At 47.1% G+C, this 22,075-nt stretch overlaps 1 protein-coding gene across 1 annotated transcript in view; it reads right to left on the bottom strand.

Moving 5' to 3' along the window:
* Positions 1–3,039: 3,039 nt before the first annotated feature.
* The window catches only part of LOC110536392 (E3 ubiquitin-protein ligase znrf3), a 214,017-nt gene continuing 194,981 nt past the window's right edge, over positions 3,040–22,075 (bottom strand). The window contains exons 5-8 of the mRNA XM_036936352.2: positions 15,072–15,182; positions 8,722–8,889; positions 7,309–7,411; positions 3,040–7,003 (exon numbers count right to left, since the gene is read on the bottom strand). Of these exons, the coding sequence (XP_036792247.2) occupies positions 5,139–7,003; positions 7,309–7,411; positions 8,722–8,889; positions 15,072–15,182 (2,247 nt within the window). The 3' untranslated portion in view covers positions 3,040–5,138. The remainder of the gene's footprint in view (positions 7,004–7,308; positions 7,412–8,721; positions 8,890–15,071; positions 15,183–22,075) is intronic.

Here is a 22,075-nt window from a genome sequence, read left to right on the forward strand (position 1 = left end):
GTGGTGTTGAGGTGTTGAGGATGTAGAGGTGTTGAGGATGTAGAGGTGTTGAGGTGTTGAGGTGTTGAGGTGTTGAGGTGTTGAGGTGTTGAGGTGTTGAGGATGTAGTGGTGTTGAGGTGTTGAGGATGTAGAGGTGTTGAGGATGTAGAGGTGTTGAGGTGTTGAGGTGTTGAGGTGTTGAGGTGTTGAGGTGTTGAGGTGTTGAGGATGTAGAGGTGTTGAGGTGTTGAGGTGTTGAGGTGTTGAGGATGTAGAGGTGTTGAGGTGTTGAGGATGTTGTGGTGTTGAGGATGTAGAGGTGTTGAGGATCTAGTGGTGTTGAGGATGTAGAGATGTTGAGGTGTTGAGGATATAGAGGTGTTGAGGATATAGAGGTGTTGAGGATGTAGAGGTGTTGAGGATGTAGAGCTGCTGAGGATGTAGAGGTGTTGAGGATGTAGTGGTGTTGAGGTGTTGAGGATGTAGAGGTGTTGAGGATGTAGAGGTGTTGAGGATGTAGAGGTGTTGAGGATGTAGTGGTGTTGAGGTGTTGAGGATGTAGTGGTGTTGAGGTGTTGATGATGTAGAGGTGTTGAGGATGTAGAGGTGTTGAGGATATAGAGGTGTTGAGGATATAGAGGTGTTGAAGATCTAGAGGTGTTGAGGATGTAGAGGTGTTGAGGATGTAGAGGTGTTGAGGATGTAGTGGTGTTGAGGTGTTGAGGATGTAGAGGTGTTGAGGATGTAGAGGTGTTGAGAATGTAGTGGTGTTGAGGTGTTGAGGATGTTGTGGTGTTGAGGTGTTGAGGATGTAGAGGATGTAGAGGTGTTGAAGATATAGAGGTGTTGAGGATGTAGAGGTGTTGAGGATGTAGAGGTGTTGAGGATGTAGAGGTGTTGAGGATATAGAGGTGTTGAGGATCTAGAGGTGTTGAGGATCTAGAGGTGTTGAGGATCTAGAGGTGTTGATGATGTAGTACTGAACATGTCAGGCATGGCTAAACCTATGAGACAAATCCCTGTGGCATTGGGGTTTGACATGCACACATAGCATATCTGCAGGATGTATTCGAGAGTAGATTTGCATAAAGCATGTTACTCAAACCATGACTGATGTAGTAATACGTCACACCGCATACAGGCATGTCGATATGGTAAATGTGCAGTATATCATATTACTGCACGCCATTTTGATTGGGGTCCAAGAAACACAAGGAAAAGATATTGCATTGAAGAATGACATTATAATTAGTTGTTCCAAACAGTTCTCCTTTTAAGCATCCATCTGATCAGATAATGATGCGGTACCTAACCGCTCTAGTGCAGCATCATTGTCTAATGCAACACTGTGGCAAAAAAATAGAAAATTATGCTCTCTCTTATCGTGTTATAACAGACACGTCCACTTCCCCAAATGGCTGTAAAGACATAACTATCATAATAGGATGGTTTGAAGGGAATTCAGCTCCTTCTTCTCACCTCACACTGTCCCTAGTGTGAACCTGCACATTGATCTGGTACTGGTTTTTCCTGTATATAGCTCCACAGTGATCTTGTACTGGTACTTCCTGTATATAGCTCCACAGTGATCTGGTACTGCTACTTCCTGTATATAGCTCCACAGTGATCTGGTACTGGTACTTCCTGTATATAGCTCCACATTCATCTGATAGTGGTACTACCTGTATATAGCTCCACAGTGATCTGGTACTGGTACTTCCTGTATATAGCTCCACAGTGATCTGGTATGGGTACTTCCTGTATATAGCATCACATTCATCTGGTAGTGGTACTTCCTGTATATAGCTCCATTCTTGTGTATTTTATTCACCTTGTTCTATTGTTTTAATTGTACTTATTTTTCACTCTGCATCATTGGGAAGGGCTAGTAAGTATGCACTTCACTGTAAATTCTACACCTGGCCCATGTGACAAGTAATGTGTGCTTCAATATAGACTGCTTTGACTGCTCCCTGGTGGTGACAACAAGCCTGGAGTATTCTTGGAGTAGGGTGAAACAGTGAAGTTGCCCCTAGACGCTGATCTTGGGTCAGTATTGCATTTCCACCACAAATGGTTAATGTTAGGATTGGGGTAAGGGAAGTTGATTCTAGATTTGTTCCTAGGGAAAACTTCACCCTGGAGCAGGGGTATAATCAATAGTGTAAAACGTTTTGCGATGAAAACAGTTTACTCCAAAAGGAAAACGTTTTGCAACGAAAACAAGTTTCTATTGGACAAATTCAGGTAGGTCCCGCCCAGTTTCATTCCTTTTGCTTCCGTTTGGTTCCTAGTGAATACACCCCAGTGTTCTCATCTTGGGGTGAATCTTAATTGTATTTCCTTGATTGCTTTCGTCCGCTCTCCTCAGTCGTGTTCGTCTCAAAAACCATAGATATTGCCCTTCAACGCACCTCGGAACCTCTCCTACGATGCATTTTGAGGAGGACAGGAATCAAGAATTAACAATTGTAGATTCTTAGTTTTGAATCCGGATATTTTAGGCATGTTGTTTCCCATCCACTAGGTGGAGACAGATCAGAAGCAGTGTTCCAAGTTCTAGGCCAGCAGACGTTCTAGGCCAGCAGACGTTCTAGGCCAGCAGATGTTCTAGGCCAGCAGGTGTTCTAGGCCAGCAGACGTTCTAGGCCAGCAGACGTTCTAGGCCAGCAGATGTTCTAGGCCAGCAGACGTTCTAGGCCAGCAGACGTTCTAGGCCAGCAGACGTTCTAGGCCAGCAGACGACAGTAGGGTCACTACATGGGTTGCTTCCCAAATTGCACCCTATTCCTTATATAGTCCATTACTTTTTACCAAGGTGCACTTTTGTGACGTAGCTTCAGAGGACTATCCAGTCTCTCTCAGTTAACTCCAAGCCAGTCAAAGTTATGTGGTTTAAAACGTTTCGTATATATGCTTACCTACCCAAATTTTCTTCCCAAAAGAGATGTAGATCTATACCATATTTAACATATAAATTCTAATCAACACTGCACTGTTGTCAATTTCCCTGAATGAAGATGAAAAGGTTTGGGGGGAAAAAACAACAATAATGTGATTTACTTGAATAAAACTGTATATTTTACAGATCTTTGAACACTTTAATTACACAACTGTATGGAAATACATTTTTTAAATACATTTTTGGTCAGAGAATATTGAATAATTTTGTGTGCAATTACCATGTATTTAACGATTTATCACAAACAGCAACCAAATAACTCAAAAACGTTCATACACTCAACATAAGACATGGCTTGAAGATAAATATATTAGTAAATAAATATTCAGAGAACATATTTCCATTTATGAAATATGCTGCAATACAGATACAGAAATATACAGATTGATTTCTAGCCTTTTTTAAACATTTGTAAAATGATAATGATGGAGAAAATAATAAAAATATAAAATATGAATTTTGTGTACACATTTTCTTTTAATACAATCTTCTTAAGTGCTACAAATAATAAAACAAAACAATTAAATAGTGACTTGGGGTAACCCAAAATGTTATATTTGTAGTACATATCTTTATGCAAAGGAAAGATTAGATTCTCAATATCTTTCATTGATTACAGCTCTGGTTTACATATAAATATTGCTATTTCAAAACGATTGCCTCTGAAGACAAAGGGTACATTTCATAGAAACAGTAAAAAACAGTCTGTAAAACCAACAGAAAGAAGGCATGAATGAACAACGTTGATATTGTTTGAGAGCATGATGTGGGCTGTATGATTTAATCAAATAAAACAATCAGACATGCTGCTTTCTGTGTAACTGCTCAGTGTCACCCACAGCCACAGTATAAAAAGGATCCCTTGTGAATCATTATATTTTTTCCTTTGGCCCTTTTTTGACACACAACAGCTTTATAGAACCATATTAGAAGTGTATATTATAGCCGTATATTATAGCTTAAGTGTTGAGGAGGAGGCTAGATGAGTGACTGCAAAAAAACAAAAACAAGAGCTTCTAACGTACAAGCAGTGACTAAACTTGATATAAATCCAATCCTTTGAAGATATACAAATGTCGTTCTACGAACGCAGAGAAACCCTGTCACTACGTGGACCTTTATTTAGTCAAAAGGTGACACAGCCCAAGATGGTGAGGATGGCTCAGTGGCCTAAGGCTTGGTCTGGTGTATGTTCTAGAAGGTGCAATGTTCTGAACATCGCAGATAGACATGTATTCTATATAGAACAGACTCTCTATTATGTAGAACAGAGAACTGAGTCAACATTCTATCTGCATTGTTCTAGAATATTGCACCCCATTGAGTATCCCAAGAGAGAACTGTAGTCTAGTTAGTATAGCTTAGCTCAATGAAAGAGTGTGTGACTGTGACGAACTGCCTCCCCTCCAACTGGCAAGGACCCCGCCCCTCCACCCAACCCCGTAAAAAGAAAATGAGTTGATGTTTTGGTACTCTTCCATAACCTTTCATCTGAGTTTGGTGGTTTGTTGACGCTTGTTGTCCAAGCTGTATATGCAACGTTTTGTCATAAGAGCAGTAAACACATACATAAAGTACATATGCATGTACACACAGGTATGTGTGTGATTATAAAACAAAGGAAATGTATCCTCAAACAACTTGCACAGACCAGAGTCCAGAGGTGAAGAACAACTTACTAGATCAGAAGAAGAAAAATCTCACAAACTGGGCCCTGCTAACACAGTTTGTTTCTCTCCAAATGGGTCTCAGGATCCGGACTGACCCTGTCTGGAACCCATGGTACTGTGAGGGCTGGGCCAGCCTACGTGTTGATTTCTGGCCTTGCCAAGCCATCCACTGTTACATCCAACCACCGTGAACTTACACCCATATGGTGTAGCCTGATTCTCTATCTATCTGAGCCTGTAGACTCCGCTGGGGAGGCGTGGCCACGTGTCATGCTGGTTGAGCTGGGCTTATGCTGAGCTGCTGATGACCACAGGAATGAACTGGTTATGTCTGGATACGCCAGGCAGGCCATCATATAATTTCAGTAGAAATCTACACCATCACCATCTAGGATGATAACATTCAGAGTTCAGCGAGCGAGAGGCTTAAAAAAGCAAGGCAACTGAGGTTTTCTTGACTGACCGACCGGTTAGGTACCAAACAGGATGTTTGTTTGAGTCCCTGTTTCTGGGCTCCACACCCCCTCATACCCCCAGACCCTTGTCTGTAGCTTTACTGTTTCCAGATGCATCGTGGGTAGTGTAGTTCAGGGGGTGGAACAGGAACCTGGTCTCTTCTTCCTGGGTGGGGTTCGCTTGACCGCTGAACTGTCCTGAGGTGAAGTACCCTCCCTCACCAGGCTCCACCCGCCCACCAGTCCGCCCCTCGCCCCCCTGCCCCAAGGTGAGGCTGCCTAGCAGCAGGCTGCTCTGATACAGAGTCTCCGTCCCCAAGCCCAGCTCATAGTCTGTGCCCTGGTGGATTATGGGTATTCTCTGGCTGAGCCCACCACAGCAGGCATCCGAGTCTGCAGCGTGGTGCGCATACTGCACATTCACGGCATAGTCCTCATTATAGCGCCCCCCTGTGGCCCGGTGAACCTTCATCTCCTTGTAGAAGCAATAGGGCAAGCCCTCATAGCTCACCTGCTCCGACGGAGCCAACAGGTGCTCCCCAGGGTGGTAAAAGTTCTGCTCTGCCCCCCTGTGACAGCCACGTCCTGGGGAGGCCATAGGCCCCACCCAGTCTGAGTCCTGCCTCTGATATCCCTGCTGACCTTTGCACTCCATGTTGGGAGGGAGCACCTCGAAACAGCAGCTGCACGCCCCTGCTCTTCCCAGGCCATGCTCCCCCCTCGTCTCCTCCCCTGTCTGCCCTCCCTTCCCCATGTCCACTGTGGCTCCCTCTGGAGGCCTGGCTGAGGTAGTGCTAGTGCTGCTGGTGTCCCTGGGTTGTTCTAGTGACGAGCGGCTGCTGCAGCTCGAAAGCTGGTCCCCCACACTGAACCCTGAGGTTCCAGGAAGAGGCTGTGGCTGCAAGCTGTCGCCATTGTGTCCCCCCGAGGGAGCTGGGGTTAGGGAGTCCTCGGCTGTGGAGGGGCAGGCGGTGGAGGCCCCTGCAGATGTGGCCCCTGGCTCCCCTTGCGACCCCCTACAGGGGCTCTTACTGCGGTAGACATAGGGGTCGTAGTCAGAGCTCAGGGAGCTGCGGAAAGTGGAACAGGAGCCGTATACCCCCTGGTTACTGATCTCTGTACAGTCCAGCATAGAGTCACTGGAGGAACAGTGGCAGTGGCCAGAGCTGCTGCTGCTGTCGCTTCCCGGGCAGTCGGCCAGGTAACCACTGCACACCGAGCGGTGGCCATGGTAACAGCCCGGCCCCGAGGCGCCGCTCCCTGCCTCAGCCATCCTGGAGCTGGCGGCCATGTGGACCACCGTGGGGTAGAGCAGCCCCCCTTGGAAAGCCATGCTGTGGTGGCCCTTGTGGGGCCCGGCGCTCCCAGTCACCCCTCCTACGCCTGCTGCCCCCTGGGTCCCCTCACCCTGCTGGGGGAAGGTCAGGCCCTGGAGGTAGTAGTGTTGGTACATGGTCTCGTACTGCGAGTAGCAGGCGGCCCGCGAGAAGCTGCGTCCGTGGAACTTAGGCCTCTTGAAGGCGCCGTGGCGGGGACCTGGCTGCTGGTACTGGGGGTAGGCGGGGGGGTTGAGGCCCAGGTGCTGGTACTGGGGGTAGGCGGGGGGTTTGAGGCCCAGGTGCTGGTGCTGCAGCTCACAGTGATGGGGGTTGAGAGAGTGGTCCAGGTGCAGGGTTGGGTGGGGGTGGTAGTCCCGGAGGAAGGCCCTGGAGTGGGCAGATTGGTGAGGGTACAGGCCCTGGGGGTCTGAGTGCTGGTCCACTGTCAGCACTGTGATGGGGTTACCATGGGGGTCCATGGAGGTGCGGGTGGGGTAGGCAGTCACCTGCCCAGACCGGTGCACCCTTCCAGGGTAGTGGACAGGCAGGACTACCCTCTGCTGCCGGCTGTAGACTGGGTCCATGCAGACAGCGCCGGGGTTCCCCTTCCTTTGCTCTGAGAAGAGAAGAGGGGTGTAAGTGAGGGAGAGAGTTTGGTTAAGTCAAAGAAACGTCTTTCAAAAGTTAGCTTTGTTACAGTTTCATGACAAAGGTATTTTACGTCGATTAAATGAATTTATTGATTCTCTTTTACTGTTTTACCGGGTTGCATAGTGTGACAAAAGTTAAACATTTGCAGACTGGAAAATTCCTGTCAGATAGCTACAGGCCTCATGCTGAGAACACCGTGTCCCAAATGGAACCTAGTTCCCTATATAGTGCACTACTTTTGACCAGGGCTCATAGGGAACACCAGCTCACCGATGATGTTGTGTCTACAGTGAGGACAGGTGTGGTGTTGGAGGAGCCAAGGGTCCACACACTTCTTATGGAACCTGTGGGCACAGGGGATGACCCGCAGCTCCTGTAGAGGGGTGGGAGAGGAGGAGGGGAACAGGGGGAGGGGAACAGGGGGAGAGGAGGAGGGGAACAGGGGGAGAGGAACAGGGGAAGAGGAGGAGAGGGGTAGGGGAAGAGGAGGAGAGGGGTAGGGGAACAGGGGGAGAGGAGAAGGGGAAGCGGAAGAGGGGGGGGGGGACAGGGGGAGAGGAACAGGGGAACAGGGGGAGAAGAACACGGGGACAGGGGGAGAGGAACAGGGGAAGAGGAGGAGAGGGGTAGGGGGACAGGGGGAGAGAAGGAGTGAAGGAGAAGGGGAGGGGACCAGTTAAGGTTAGTAAAGGCTGACAATATCTAAGGACATGATTGGTGTTTGATGGGTGAACGGCTAACAGCTACCACATTATTATACAGCAACATTGAACAACTCTCCCTCCATATCTATCCCCCTCCACCTTCCTCCCCCCTCTCCTTCTCTCTCTCTCCCTCCCTCCTCCCCCTCTCCTTCTCTCTCTCTCTCTCTCTCCCTCCCCCTTCCTCCTCCTCTCCTTCTCTCTCCCTCTCTCCCTCCCCCTTCCCGCCCCTCTCCTTCTCTCTCTCCCTCCCTCCCTCTTCCCCCCCTCTCTCCTTCCTCGCCCCCTCTCTTTCTCTCTCCCTCCCTCCTCCCTCCCTCTCTCCTTCCTCACCCCCTCTCTTTCTCTCTCTCCCTCCCTCCTCCCCCCCTCTCTCCTTCCTCGCCCCCTCTCTTTCTCTCTCTCCCCCTTACTCCCCCTCTCCTTCTCTCTCCCTCTCTCCCTCCCCCTTCCCGCCCCTCTCCTTCTCTCTCTCCCTCCCTCTTCCCCCCTCTCTCCTTCCTTGCCCCCTCTCTTTCTCTCTCCCTCCCTCCTCCCCCCCTCTCTCCTTCCTCCCCCCTCTCTCCTTCCCCCTCTCTTTATCTCTCTCCCCCGCTCTCCTTCCTTCCCCCTCTCTTTCTCTCTCTCTCTCCCTCCCTCCTCCCCCCTCTCTCCTTCCTTCCCCCTCTCTTTAACTCTCTCCCTCCCTCCTTCTCCCCCTTCCTCCCCCCTCTCCTTCTCTCTCCCTCCCTCCTCCCCCTCTCTCCTTCCTCGCCCCCTCTCTTTCTCCCTCTCCCCCCTCCTCCCCTCCTTCAATAACCCTCTGACCTCTCTACCTCCTTCCCTCCCACCCTTGCTCCCTCCCTCGATTAGGGTCCAGAATACATATTTCTACAGACTTCTTAAACCAAATTCAGCTTCTGACCATGCTTTTTTTGTTCCTGAAGCTAACCCCTTTCTGGCAACTGTTTTTCTGAACAGTGTGTGTGTGTTCGTCTAGTACCTCTCCTTCTATGTACTTCTCCAGACAGATGGCACAGTCAGAGGTGGAGCTACTGCTCAGTGAATCTGATGCTCCGTAGCTGCTCTCACGCTGACCCTTGATCTTGGCCTTGAACTTCCTGGTCTCCATCTTCTCCAGGGCCTGGATGGCCATCCTATTCATAGAACTCTGTAGAGGTGGAGGAGAGAGGAGAGGGGGAGGGGGCGGAGGGTTAGACTGGGGTGATACACAGGTATGCAGTGTTGCTGGGGATGGAAGTGGGGTGAGGACAGAAGGTTGGTGGCTGGGGAGAGGAGTAGAGGACAGAGGACAGAGAGTTGGTGGCTGGGGAGAGGAGTAGAGGACAGAGGACAGAGAGTTGGTGGCTAGGGAGAGGAGCAGAAGACAGAGAGTTGGTGGCTGGGGAGAGGAGTAGAGGACAGAGGACAGAGAGTTGGTGGCTGAGGAGAGGACATAGGACAGAGAGTTGGTGGCTGAGGAGAGGACAGAGGGCAGAGAGTTGGTGGCTGGGGAGAGGAGCAGAAGACAGAGAGTTGGTGGCTGAGGAGAGGAGCAGAGGACAGAGAATTGGTGGCTGGGGAGAGGACAGAAGACAGAGAGTTGGTGGCTGGGGAGAGGAGCAGAGGACAGAGGACAGAGAGTTGGTGGCTGTGGAGAGGACAGAGAGTTGGTGGCTGGGGAGAGGAGTAGAGGACAGATATTTGGTGGCTGGGGAGAGGAGTAGAGGACAGATATTTGGTGGCTGGGGAGAGGAGCAGAAGACAGAGAGTTGGTGGCTGAGGAGAGGAGCAGAGGACAGAGAATTGGTGGCTGAGGAGAGGAGTTGAGGACAGATAATTGGTGGCTGGGGAGAGGAGCAGAGGACAGAGAGTTGGTGGCTGTGGAGAGGACAGAGAGTTGGTGGCTGTGGAGAGGACAGAGAGTTGGTGGCTGTGGAGAGCACAGAGGACAGAGAGTTGGTGGCTGGGGAGAGGACAGAGGGCAGAGAGTTGGTGGCTGGGGAGAGGAGCAGAGGACAGAGAATTGGTGGCTGAGGAGAGGAGCAGAGGACAGAGAGTTGGAGGCTGGCGAGAGGAGCAGAGGACAGAGAGTTGGTGGCTGTGGAGAGGACAGAGGACAGAGAGTTGATGGCTGTGGAGAGGACAGAGAGTTGGTGGCTGGGGAGAAGACAGAGGACAGAGAGTTGGTGGCTGGGGAGAGGAGCAAAGGACAGAGGACGGAGAGTTGGTGGCTGTGGAGAGGAGCAGAGGACAGAGAGTTGGTGGCTGGGGAGAGGAGCAGAAGACAGAGAGTTGGTGGCTGGGGAGAGGAGCAGAGGACAGAGGACAGAGAGTTGATGGCTGTGGAGAGGACAGAGAGTTGGTGGCTGGGGAGAGGAGCAGAAGACAGAGAGTTGGTGGCTGGGGGGAGGACAGAGGACAGAGAGTTGGTGGCTGGGGAGAGGAGCAAAGGACAGAGGACAGAGAGTTGGTGGCTGTGGAGAGGAGCAGAGGACAGAGGACAGAGAGTTGGTGGCTGGGGAGAGGAGCAGAAGACAGAGAGTTGGTGGCTGGGGAGAGGAGCAGAGGACAGAGGAAAGAGAGTTGATGACTGTGGAGAGGACAGAGGACAGAGAGTTGGTGGCTGAGGACAGGAGCAGAGGAGCAGAGGACAGAGAGTTGGTGGCTGTGGAGAGGACAGAGAGTTGGTGGCTGTGGAGAGGACAGAGAGTTGGTGGCTGGGGAGAGGAGCAGAAGACAGAGAGTTGGTGGCTGAGGAGAGGACAGAGAGTTGGTGGCTGAGGAGAGGACAGAGGACAGAGCATTGGTGGCTGTGGAGAGGACAGAGAGTTGGTGGCTGAGGAGAGGACAGAGGATAGAGAGTTGGTGGCTGGGGAGAGGACAGAGGACAGAGAGTTGGTGGCTGGGGAGAGGAGCAAAGGACAGAGAGTTGGTGGCTGTGGAGAGGAGCAGAGGACAGAGAGTTGGTGGCTGTGGAGAGGACAGAGGACAGAGAGTTGGTGGCTGGGGAGAAGACAGAGACTTGGTGGCTGGGGAGAGGAGCAGAGGACAGAGAATTGGTGGCTGAGGAGAGGAGCAGAGGACAGAGAGTTGGTGGCTGAGGAGAGGAGCAGAGGACAGAGAGTTGGTGGCTGAGGAGAGGAGCAGAGGACAGAGAATTGGTGGCAGAGGAGAGGAGTACAGAGAGTTGGTGGCTGGCGAGAGGAGCAGAGGACAGAGAGTTGGTGGCTGTGGAGAGGACAGAGGACAGAGAGTTGGTGGCTGTGGAGAGGACAGAGGACAGAGAGTTGATGGCTGTGGAGAGGACAGAGGACAGAGAGTTCGTGGCTGGGGAGAGGACAGGCACTCACAAACTTCTACAGATGCACAATCGAGAGCATCCTGGCGGGCTGTATCACCGCCTGGTATGGCAACTGCACCGCCCTCAACCGTAAGGCTCTCCAGAGGGTAGTGAGGTCTGCACAACGCATCACCGGGGGCAAACTACCTGCCCTCCAGGACACCTACACCACCCGATGTCACAGGAAGGCCATAAAGATCATCAAGGACATCAACCACCCGAGCCACTGCCTGTTCACCCCGCTATCATCCAGAAGGCGAGGTCAGTACAGGTGCATCAAAGCTGGGACCGAGAGACTGAAAAACAGCTTCTATCTCAAGGCCATCAGACTGTTAAACAGCCACCACTAACACTGAGTGGCTGCTGCCAACACACTGACACTGACTCAACTCCAGCCACTTTAATAATGGGAATTGATGGGAAATGATGTAAATATATCACTAGCCACTTTAAACAATGCTACCTTATATAAATGTTACTTACCCTACATTATTCATCTCATATGCATACGTATATACTGTACTCTATATCATCGACGGTATCCTTATGTAATACATGTATCACTAGCCACTTTATACTATACTATGCCACTTTGTTTACATACTCATCTCATTTGTACATACTGTACCCGATACCATCTACTGTATCTTGCCTATGCTGCTCTGTACCATCACTCATTCATATATCCTCATGTACATATTCTTTATCCCCTTACACTGTGTACAAGACAGTAGTTTTGGAATTGTTAGTTAGATTACTTGTTATTACTGCATTGTCAGAACTAGAAGCACAAGCATTTCGCTACACTCGCATTAACATCTGCTAACCATGTGTATGTGACAAATAAAATTTGATTTGATTTGATTTGACAGAGGACAGAGAGTTGGTGGCTGGGAGAGGAGCCGAGGACAGAGGACAGAGAGTTGATGGCTGTAGAGAGGACAGAGAGTTGGTGGCTGGGGAGAGGACAGAGGACAGAGAGTTGGTGGCTGGGGAGAGGACAGAGGACAGAGAGTTGGTGGCTGGGGAGAGGACAGAGGACAGAGAGTTGGTAGCTGAGGAGAGGAGCAGAGGATTGAGAATTGGTGGCTGAGGAGAGGAGCAGAGGACAGAGAGTTGGTGGCTGGCGAAAGGACAGAGGACAGAGAGTTGGTGGCTGGCGAGAGGACAGAGGACAGAGAGTTGGTGGCTGGGGGGAGGAGCAGAGGACAGAGGACAGAGAGTTGGTGGCTGTGGAGAGGAGAGAGGACAGAGAGTTGGTGGCTGTGGAGAGGACAGAGAGTTGGTGGCTGTGGAGAGGAGAGAGGACAGAGAGTTGGTGGCTGTGGAGAGGACAGAGAGTTGGTGGCTGTGGAGAGGACAGAGAGTTGGTGGCTGTGGAGAGGACAGAGAGTTGGTGGCTGTGGAGAGGAGCAGAGGAGCAGAGGACAGAGGACAGAGAGTTGATGGCTGTGGAGAGGACAGAGAGTTGATGGCTGTGCAGAGGACAGAGGACAGAGAGTTGGTGGCTGTGGAGAGGAGCAGAGGAGCAGAGGAGCAGAGGACAGAGAGTTGATGGCTGTGGAGAGGGCAGAGGACAGAGAGTTGGTGGCTGTGGAGAGGACAGAGAGTTGGTGGCTGTGGAGAGGAGCAGAGGAGCAGAGGACAGAGAGTTGATGGCTGTGGAGAGGGCAGAGGACAGAGTTGGTGGCTGGGGAGAGGGGGACAGTTTATAACAATATCTGTAGTGTAGTAGAAACCACGTGTTTGATTCACCTCTTTCTTGTCCGAGCATAACTATGAGCCTATCCTCCTACTTAAAGTGGCAACAGCCACCACTGATATACAGGTGCATGTACAGGTGCACCACTGATATACAGCGTGTCCTCAGCATGCCCGTGTCAACTTCAATATATCTACATAATTTTCCTGCCTCGTGATGCCATCTATTTTTCTGAAGTGCACCAGCCCCTCCTGCAGCAAAGCACCCCAAAAACATGATGCTGCCACACCCATGCTTCACGGTTGGGATGGTGTTCTTCGGCTTGCAAGCATCCCCTTTTTCCTCCAAACATAACAATGGTCATTATGGCCAAACAGTTCTATTTTTGTTTCATCAGACCAGAGGACATTTCTCCAAAAAGTACGATCTTTGTCCCCATGTGCATTTGCAAACCAGTTGCCTCCTTCACTCACGCCGCCAAACTTACCCTTGTAAAACTGACTATCCTACCGATCCTCGGCTTCGGTGATGTCATCTACAAAATAGCTTCCAATACTCTACTCAGCAAACTGGATGCAGTCTATCACAGTGCCATCCGTTTTGTTACCAAATCACCTTATACTACCCACCACTGCAACCTGTATGCTCTCGTCGGCTGGCCCTCGCTACATATTCGTCGCCAGACCCACTGGCTCCAGGTCATCTATAAGTCTATGCTAGGTAAAGCTCCGCCTTATCTCAGTTCACTGGTCACGATAACAACACCCACCCGTAGCACACGTTCCAGCAGGTATATCTCACTGATCATCCCCAAAGCCAACACCTCATTTGGCCGCCTTTCCTTCCAGTTCTATGCTGCCAGTGATTGAAACGAATTGCAAAAATCGCTGAAGTTGGAGACTTTTATTTCCCTCACCAACTTTAAACATCAACTATCTGAGCAGCTAACCGATCGCTGCAGCTGTACATAGTCCATCTGTAAATAGCCCACCCAATCTACCTACCTCATCCCCATACTGTTTTTATTTTATTTACTTTTCTGCTCTTTTGCACACCAGTATCTCTACTAGCACATCATCATCTGCTCATTTATCACTCCAGTGTTAATCTGCTAAATAGTAATTATTCGCTCCTGTGGCCTATTTATTCCCTACCTCCTCATGCCTTTTGCACACACTGTATATAGACTTTATTTTTTTCTACTGTGTCATTGACTTGTTTATTGTGTTATTGGCTTATTTATTGTTTACTGCATGTGTAACTCTGTGTTGTTGTCTGTGTCACACTGCTTTGCTTTATCTTGGCCAGGTCGCAGTTGTAAATAAGAACTTGTTCTCAACTGGTCTACCTGGTTAAATAAAGGTGTTCTCAACTAGCCTACCTGGTTAAATGAAGGTGTTCTCAACTAGCCTACCTGGTTAAATAAAGGTGACATAAAAAATTTATTGGAAATAAAAATAATAATAAAAATAATCTGCCTGTTTTATGGTGGTTTTGTAGCAGTGGCTTCTTCCTTGCTGAGCGGCCTTTCAGGTTATGTCGATATAGGACTCGTTATACTGTGGATATAGATACTTTTGTACCCGTTTCCTCCAGCATCTTCACAAGGTCTTTTGCTGTTGTTATGGGATTGATTTGCACTTTTTGCACCAAAGTACGTTCATCTCTAGGAGACAGAACGTGTCTCCTTCCTGAGCGGTATGACGGCTGCTTGGTCCCATGGTGTTTATACTTGCGTACTATTGTTTGTACAGATGAACGTGGCACCTTCAGGCGTTTGGAAATTGCTCCCAAGGATGAACCAGACTTGTGGATGTCTACAGTTTTTTTCTGAGGTCTTGGCTGATTTCTTTGGATTTTCCCATGATGTCAAGCAAAGAGGCACTGAGTTTGAAGGTAGGCCTTGAAATACATCCACAGGTACACCTCCAATTGACTTAAATGATGTCAATTAGCCTATCAGAAGCTTCTAAAGCTATGACATAATTTTCTGGAATTTTCCAAGCTGTTTAAAGGCACAGTCAACTTAGTGTATGTAAACTTCTGACCCACTGAAATTGTGATAGTGAATTATAAGTGAAATAATCTGTCTGTAAACAATTGTTGGAAAAATGACTTGTGTCATGCACAAAGTAGATGTCTTAACTGACTTGCCAAAACTATAGTTTGTTAACAAGAAATTTGTGGAGTGGTTGAAAAACTAGTTTTAATGACTCCAACCTAAGTGTATGTAAACGTCCGATTTCAACTGTATGTATATGTGTATGTGTGTGTGTGTGTGTCTGTTTGTGTGTGTGTGTGTCCTCACCTGGCTTCTTCTCTGTTTTAGTTTGATCTTGATGAGCAGCACGAGGCAGACCAGAGAAACCACTACGAAGAAGGCCAGGAAGATTCCCATGTCAAAGTACTCTGTAGGCTGCTGTAGAAACACACCGGGGAGAGACTCAATTAGATATATACAGCCAAAGGAAGAAACCACACACACACACGCACGCACGCACGCACGCACGCACACACACACAGACACACAGACACACACACACGCACGCACGCACGCACACACACACACACACGACTTCTAATACTTAATCCTACACAATGTCTATTCATTATTGCCCAATTGCCAGGCACATACATTTCCTATTTCAATTCGTTGTATTATATTTGTGCCAAAAATGTATCCTATTTTTTTGCGTTTTTTTACAATCACTTTGGCACTAATTTCAAAACCATTTAGTCATTTTTCAAAAACTCTAAACTAAAAACAGTCATCACTTGTAACACAAGCTGTCCAATGTTCAAAACATTGCATTGTGCATTCATATCTTTAAAGAAACCTTGCACTTGCAGAATCATTGGTTCAAATAACTCATTTATCACGAAATAAGGAATAGGAACATTCATTTAGATCACCCACACACAAGATACCGACAGTTTCACTGTGTAGTTGTTCGTTCAATCATTAAATATTGTAGTACAAAATATGTGATACATGTTTCATTATGGTACTACACGTAAATACATCACTGTAAAAGGACTAGTAGAGAGAATACTACAGACACAGTGGAATCATTGAACAAAATCTGAAATGTATTGATGAAATACAATAAAATCACTCATAGGTTTCTTTGAATCAAAGCAAGAATAATTAGCTACAAAAAAAGAAAAAACTACAGTAAAACATCACCTGGCTTACTGTAAAAAGCTAAACAAAGGGTTGATTACTGTACTTCTTTATTTCCATCAACCCTGTCTTGTGGATTTGGCCATAGGTTCTCATCCACATCACAATGGATGTTTTCATTAGCCAAACATCTTGGGAAGAATCTTCGGGCTTCCCACGATGACACCATTTGGAACCTGACATTATCCCACACAATGACATAGGTCATGCCATCAGCTCGGACCTGATTTAGCTCATCAAGGAAGGTTACAAGGAGAGCTGCATTATATGATCCAATACGGGGACTGCGTCCAACCACACCATCTTCTGATATAGCCACACACATGGTGATGTTAACCCCACGTTGTCCAGATACTTGGAAGGTTGCCCGCTGGCAAATTAAATTCCGACCACTCCTCCTTGTCTTGGCCAGGTTGAAGCCTGCCTCATCCAAAAATAGCAATTTGTGACGGTTTTCATCAGCATCCAGCTCCATCACCCTCTAAAAATACATTTTGGAAAGAGAATTACAGATTACAATGATGTAGAATTTTTCACAACAGGCATCTTGAAACTGAACATACCCGAACATACTCAGTCCTCAGTTGCTTCACTCGGTCTGCATTTCTTTCTAAAGGCACACGGTAAGGCTGTTTTAGAGACACCTCGTGCCTTTTCAGCATGGGTGCAATAGTCGGCAAACTTATGGCTTCCACATTGTTGAACATGTCATCATTGTCCAAGACGTGCTGCCAAATTTCTTTAAGGTGAATGTTATTTCTGTCCCGAACCAAATTGACCACAGCCCGCTCTTATTGGTCAGTCATAATTTTGCCTCTGCCTCCCCTATTTGGCCTAGTCTCAATTCTGCAGGGAAAATGACAGTAAGAACACATTTAGTCACATCACCTACTCTGTGGTACACATTGGCATGCACTATACAGTCATTTGACAATTGAGAGTAGCCTAATGTTTAGTGCATTCTGAAGACTTACCAGTTCTCATTGCAGAAAGTTCTGATGATTGAGGCCACGGTTAAATCATTGTAGCTGCCTCAGTCATTGTCATGCCATTATTTACGACATGGTCTACAACTATTGCTCGGATTTCATTGGACACTCTTTGCTGTTGCTGCCGCTGTCTTGGTCCATGGCCTTGTCCTCTACCACGTTCCCCCACACCTCTCAAACGAGGCCCACGACCACCTCTCAGAAGGGGTGCTTGTTCCCTGCCATTCCTTTGACCACCATGTCTTCCTCGTCTTCCTCCTCCACTGCTTGACCTCTATTGTGACCTGGATCACCTGCCGGCTCCATGTTATTACTGTTGTAGGTGTATACCACTCATTTCACTATTTACTCGTACCACAATGTGAAATCAATCATCAGTAATGAGTTGGCAGTATTGGAAAAGCAATTAGAAGGGCCTTATTAGGTACACCTGCATGTTAAGGCAAATAGCCTGCCCCTTCGAACAGTGAATCATGTTGCTGCCTGCAACTCAATATATAGAGTATATAGAGTATAGAGCTCAAGTTGTTGTTCGACCTAACATTAGAATGGGCAAGATGAGTAATCTAAGCCACGTTGACTGTGGTGTGATTGTTGATGCCACACATGGTGATTCCAGCATCTCAGAAACAGCTGCCTTCCTGGGATTTTTACGCACTACAGTCTCTAGAGTTTACAGAGAATGGTGCGATAAACAAAACACATTCAGTGGGAGGCAGTTCTGTGGGAAAAAACACCTTGTTAATGAGAGAGGTCAGAGGAGAATGTCCAGACTCATTCAAGTTAACAGAAAGGTGTGCGGAAGGGCATCTCTTAACGTACAACACTGTGAATAATTCAGGCTGTTGTGGAGGCAAAAGGGGGTCCTACCCAGTACTAGATAGGTGTACCTAATAAAGTGGCCGGTGAGTGTACAGTAATGTCAAATGTGAAAACATGGTCTGGAAAAGTGGTACATGGGACCATAGAAACAGTGTCTGATAAAGAATGATGATGAAATATTACATCCATAGATAATGTAGTCCAATTGGTTCATGTTCCACGGAAGTACCAGTTTCTCGCTCAATAGAAAAGTGGTCAGATGACGCGGATACTACACTACAGGACTGTTTTGCTAGAACAGACTGGAATATGTTCCGGGATTCATCCAATGGCATTGAGGAGTACACCACCTCAGTCATCGGCTTCATCAATATGTGCATTGATGACGTCCCCACCACAGTGACTGTACGTCCATATCCCAACCAGAAGCCATGGATTACAGGCAAACATCTGCAGAGTTGCCGCTTTCAAGGAGCGGGAGACTAATCCGGACGCTTATAAGAAATCCCGCTATGCCCTCAGACAAACCATCAAACAAGCAAAGCATCAATACAGGATTAAGCTCGAATCCTACTACACCGGCTCTGACACTCGTTGGGTGTGGCAGGGCTTGAAAACTATTACGGACTACAAATGGAAACCCATGCGCGAGCTGCCCAGTGATACGAGCCTACCAGATGAGCTAAATGCCTTTTATGCTCGCTTCGAAGCAAGCAACACCAAAGCATGCACGAGAGCACCAGCTGTTCTGGATGACTGTGTGATAATGCTCTCGGTAGCCGATGTGGACAAAACCTTTAAACAGGTCAACATTCACAAAGCCGCTGGGCCAGACGGATTACCAGGACGTGTACTCAAAGCATGTGCGGACCAACTGTCAAGTGTCTTCACTGACATTTTCAACCTCTCCCTGACCGAGTCTGTAATACCTACATGTTTCAAGCAGACCACCATAGTTCCTGCCTAAATGATTACCACCCTGTGGCACTCACGTCGGTAGCCATGAAGTGGTTTGAAAGGCTGGTCATGGCTCACATCAACAGCATCCTCCCGGACACCCTAGACCCACTCCAATTCGCATACCGCCCCCAACAGATCCACAGATGACACAATCTCAATCGCACTCCACACTGCCTTTTCTCACCTGGACAAAAGGAACACCTATGTGAGAATGCTGTTCATTGACTACAGCTCAGCGTTCAACACCATAGCGCCCACAAAACTCATCATTAAGCTAAGGACTCTGGGACTAAACACCTCCCTCTACAACTGGATTATGGACTTCCTGATGGGCCGCCCCCAGGTGAGAAGAGTAGGAAACAACACATCTGCCACGCTGATCCTTAACACTGGGGCCCATCAGGGGTGTGTACTTAGTCCCCTCGTGTATTCCCTGTTCACCCACGACTGTGTGGCCAAACATGACTCTAACACCATCATTGCATATTATGCTAATTAATTACTTAAAAATCATACAATGTGATTTTCTGGATTTTTGTTTTAGATTCCGTCTCTCACAGTTGAAGCGTACCTATGATAAAATTACAGACCTTTACATGCTTCGTAAGTAGGAAAACCTGCTAAATCGGCAGTGTATCAAATACTTGTTCTCCCCACTGTATGAACTGTGTGTAGTGATGTAATCTCAGAATGCCATTTCGCATCTATTGCATAATAATGCATCTGGAACTTGTCCTTCATCATCAGCAGAACACGCCTGACTCTCTTCCACCAGTTATACAAGGAGAAGGGTCTAATGCCTCCCAGCAAAGGTTACACCTGAAGCATGAGGACTTGCAGCGAGTGGTGAACTTCATCAACAACTACACAGAGAATAATGCCATAGTGTTACCAGGACGCCACCCAGGACACAAACACTTTGGTGGAAAGCTGCTGCCATCCCATGTGACAAAAGCAGCAATGTGGCATCTCTACAAGGAATCAATGACAACACTTTGTATGTAAAGCATAAACAACATGTTTTGATTATTTAATTGACCTCCAACATGATTGGCACTACTTTTATTGATCTCACACAGCTGGTCGGACTGGTTGGACTCCTCCTGTCCAACCACAGCTGGTTGGACTGGAGGATGATACGGTGCTGCTGGAAAGCTATGGCTGGCAACAACACCTGACTCCGTACTTCAGGCCCCTACCACAAATCAAGCAGTACCAGCACTTCAGGTGAATATAGTTTTCATTGCATTGTGTGAGGTTATTCTTCTTATCTAAACTTGGGAGGTGAATTGATGTTGAGCACGGTTGTAATGTCTATTTTTTTTGTTATTTCCTGTTTTACAGCATCAATGCTCTGGAGCTTGGTGTTGTTGTTGCCAAGGAGCGTTCAGACTCAGTTGAGACCAAGTTTCAGCTGTTGCTCAACACTGACATCCTTCCTCCCATAGATGGTCTGCCTGTACAAGCACCACCTGGACTGGACACAGCTAGACAAACTAGCTTTTTGAGAAAATCAGGGAGTTTTGCGACGAAGAGGCTATGGACATCACATGCCCTGCACCAAAGTCAAGGGCAGAACAGAAACAGGCTCTCCGAATATAGATTCCGTTGTTCATGCGTGGTTCGGACGGACTAGTCATCAGCAATATCGGCAGTGCCTCTATTCAAATGACTCTCTCCTAACACACACACACGCTACTATTTTATCCTGCTGCTCAGCCACTTTACCGCTGATTGTATGCATATAACTACCTCATCTATCGCTATTGATATTGTTTGTGTACATACTGTATATTTTATTTACACTACCCTTCAAAAGTTTGGGGTCACTAGAAATGTCCTTGTTTTTGAAAGAAAATCAAAAAATGTTGTCCATGAAAATAACATCAAATTGATCAGAAATACAGTGTAGTCATTGTTAATGTTGTAAATGACTTTTGTAGCTGGAAACAGCAGATTTTTTCATGGAATATCTACAGAGGCATACAGAGGCCCATTATCAGCAACCATCACTCCTGTGTTACAACGTTGTGTTAACTAATCCAAGTTTATCATTTTATAAGGCTAATTGATCTGGCAGACTCACTATCTGGACACTCTATATACCTGGCATTTTTCATTATTGTAGGCTACTACATGTGAATCCTTAAAGAGATGGGTGGGGCCGGCTGAAGAGGGTGTGAACAATGCTGAATGTGTGTAGACATAGGAGAGCTGTCCAGTGGGTTCCAAATTATTCAAAGGCCCAATTCTCAAAAGTGAGTTTACAAGTTTATCAACTTTCAAAGCAGAATTACTTATCCATTGTTCATCAGAAATACAGTGTATGATATACCATTTTGTAGCTCAAGTCTCTACTTTTTACCAACATAAAAAACCCAATTTCAAATTTGCTACATAAGACCGATTTGAGCCGGTCAGTCACAAATTAGAAAAACAATGAAGTATAAGCTTTGGTTAGTATAGAGATCTAATAATTGTTTTCGTGTATCCATTAGAAAGACCTTAGTAACCTAACTGCTGCTTCCTACCCTAGACTAAGGTGACGTCATCTATCAAAACAAAACCAAGACCTTACGATGCAAATTACATCATTCATGACAATCTTCACAGACTCATTTTAGGATTACATTATAAAGACACATTGCACAATGTATGAATGACTAAATTGTCTGTCCCTCCCAAACAGCAGACAACCGCATTGGTACCAATTCCTTTTTAAATGTATCAACTTAAATGTCCATGTGTATTTTAAAAAGTCTCAAACAGTTAAATTGATTCCCATGTAAAACACCCACAACATTTTTGGGGGATAGAAATGCTCAAATTGTGAGAGAAAGTAATCAATGAAAGAATCAATAATAACATTTTTACAATGTCTTAAAATAATCCATTTGGGAGGTGCTTTAGGTATGTTAATGTTCCTAACAGATGATGGAATGATCACTGAAAGAGTCTGGAATGATGGAATTACCACTGAAACAGTCTGGAATGATGGAATTACCACTGAAACTGGAATGATGGAATTACCACTGAAACAGTCTGGAATGATGGAATTACCACTGAAACAGTCTGGAATGATGGAATTACCACTGAAACAGTCTGGAATGATGGAATTACCACTGAAACTGGAATGATGGAATTACCACTAAAACTGGAATGATCACTGAAAGGGTCTGGAATGATGGAATTACCACTGAAACAGTCTGGAATGATGGAATTACCACTGAAACAGTCTGGGATGATGGAATTACCACTGAAAGAGTCTGGAATGATGGAATTACCACTGAAACAGTCTGGAATGAAGAATTACCACTGAAACAGTCTGGAATGATGGAATTACCACTGAAACTGGAA

Source organism: Oncorhynchus mykiss, chromosome 11 (genome assembly GCF_057628025.1).
Source record: "Oncorhynchus mykiss isolate SJ-2025 chromosome 11, ASM5762802v1, whole genome shotgun sequence".
In the NCBI taxonomy this organism is placed as follows: Eukaryota; Metazoa; Chordata; class Actinopteri; order Salmoniformes; family Salmonidae; genus Oncorhynchus; species Oncorhynchus mykiss.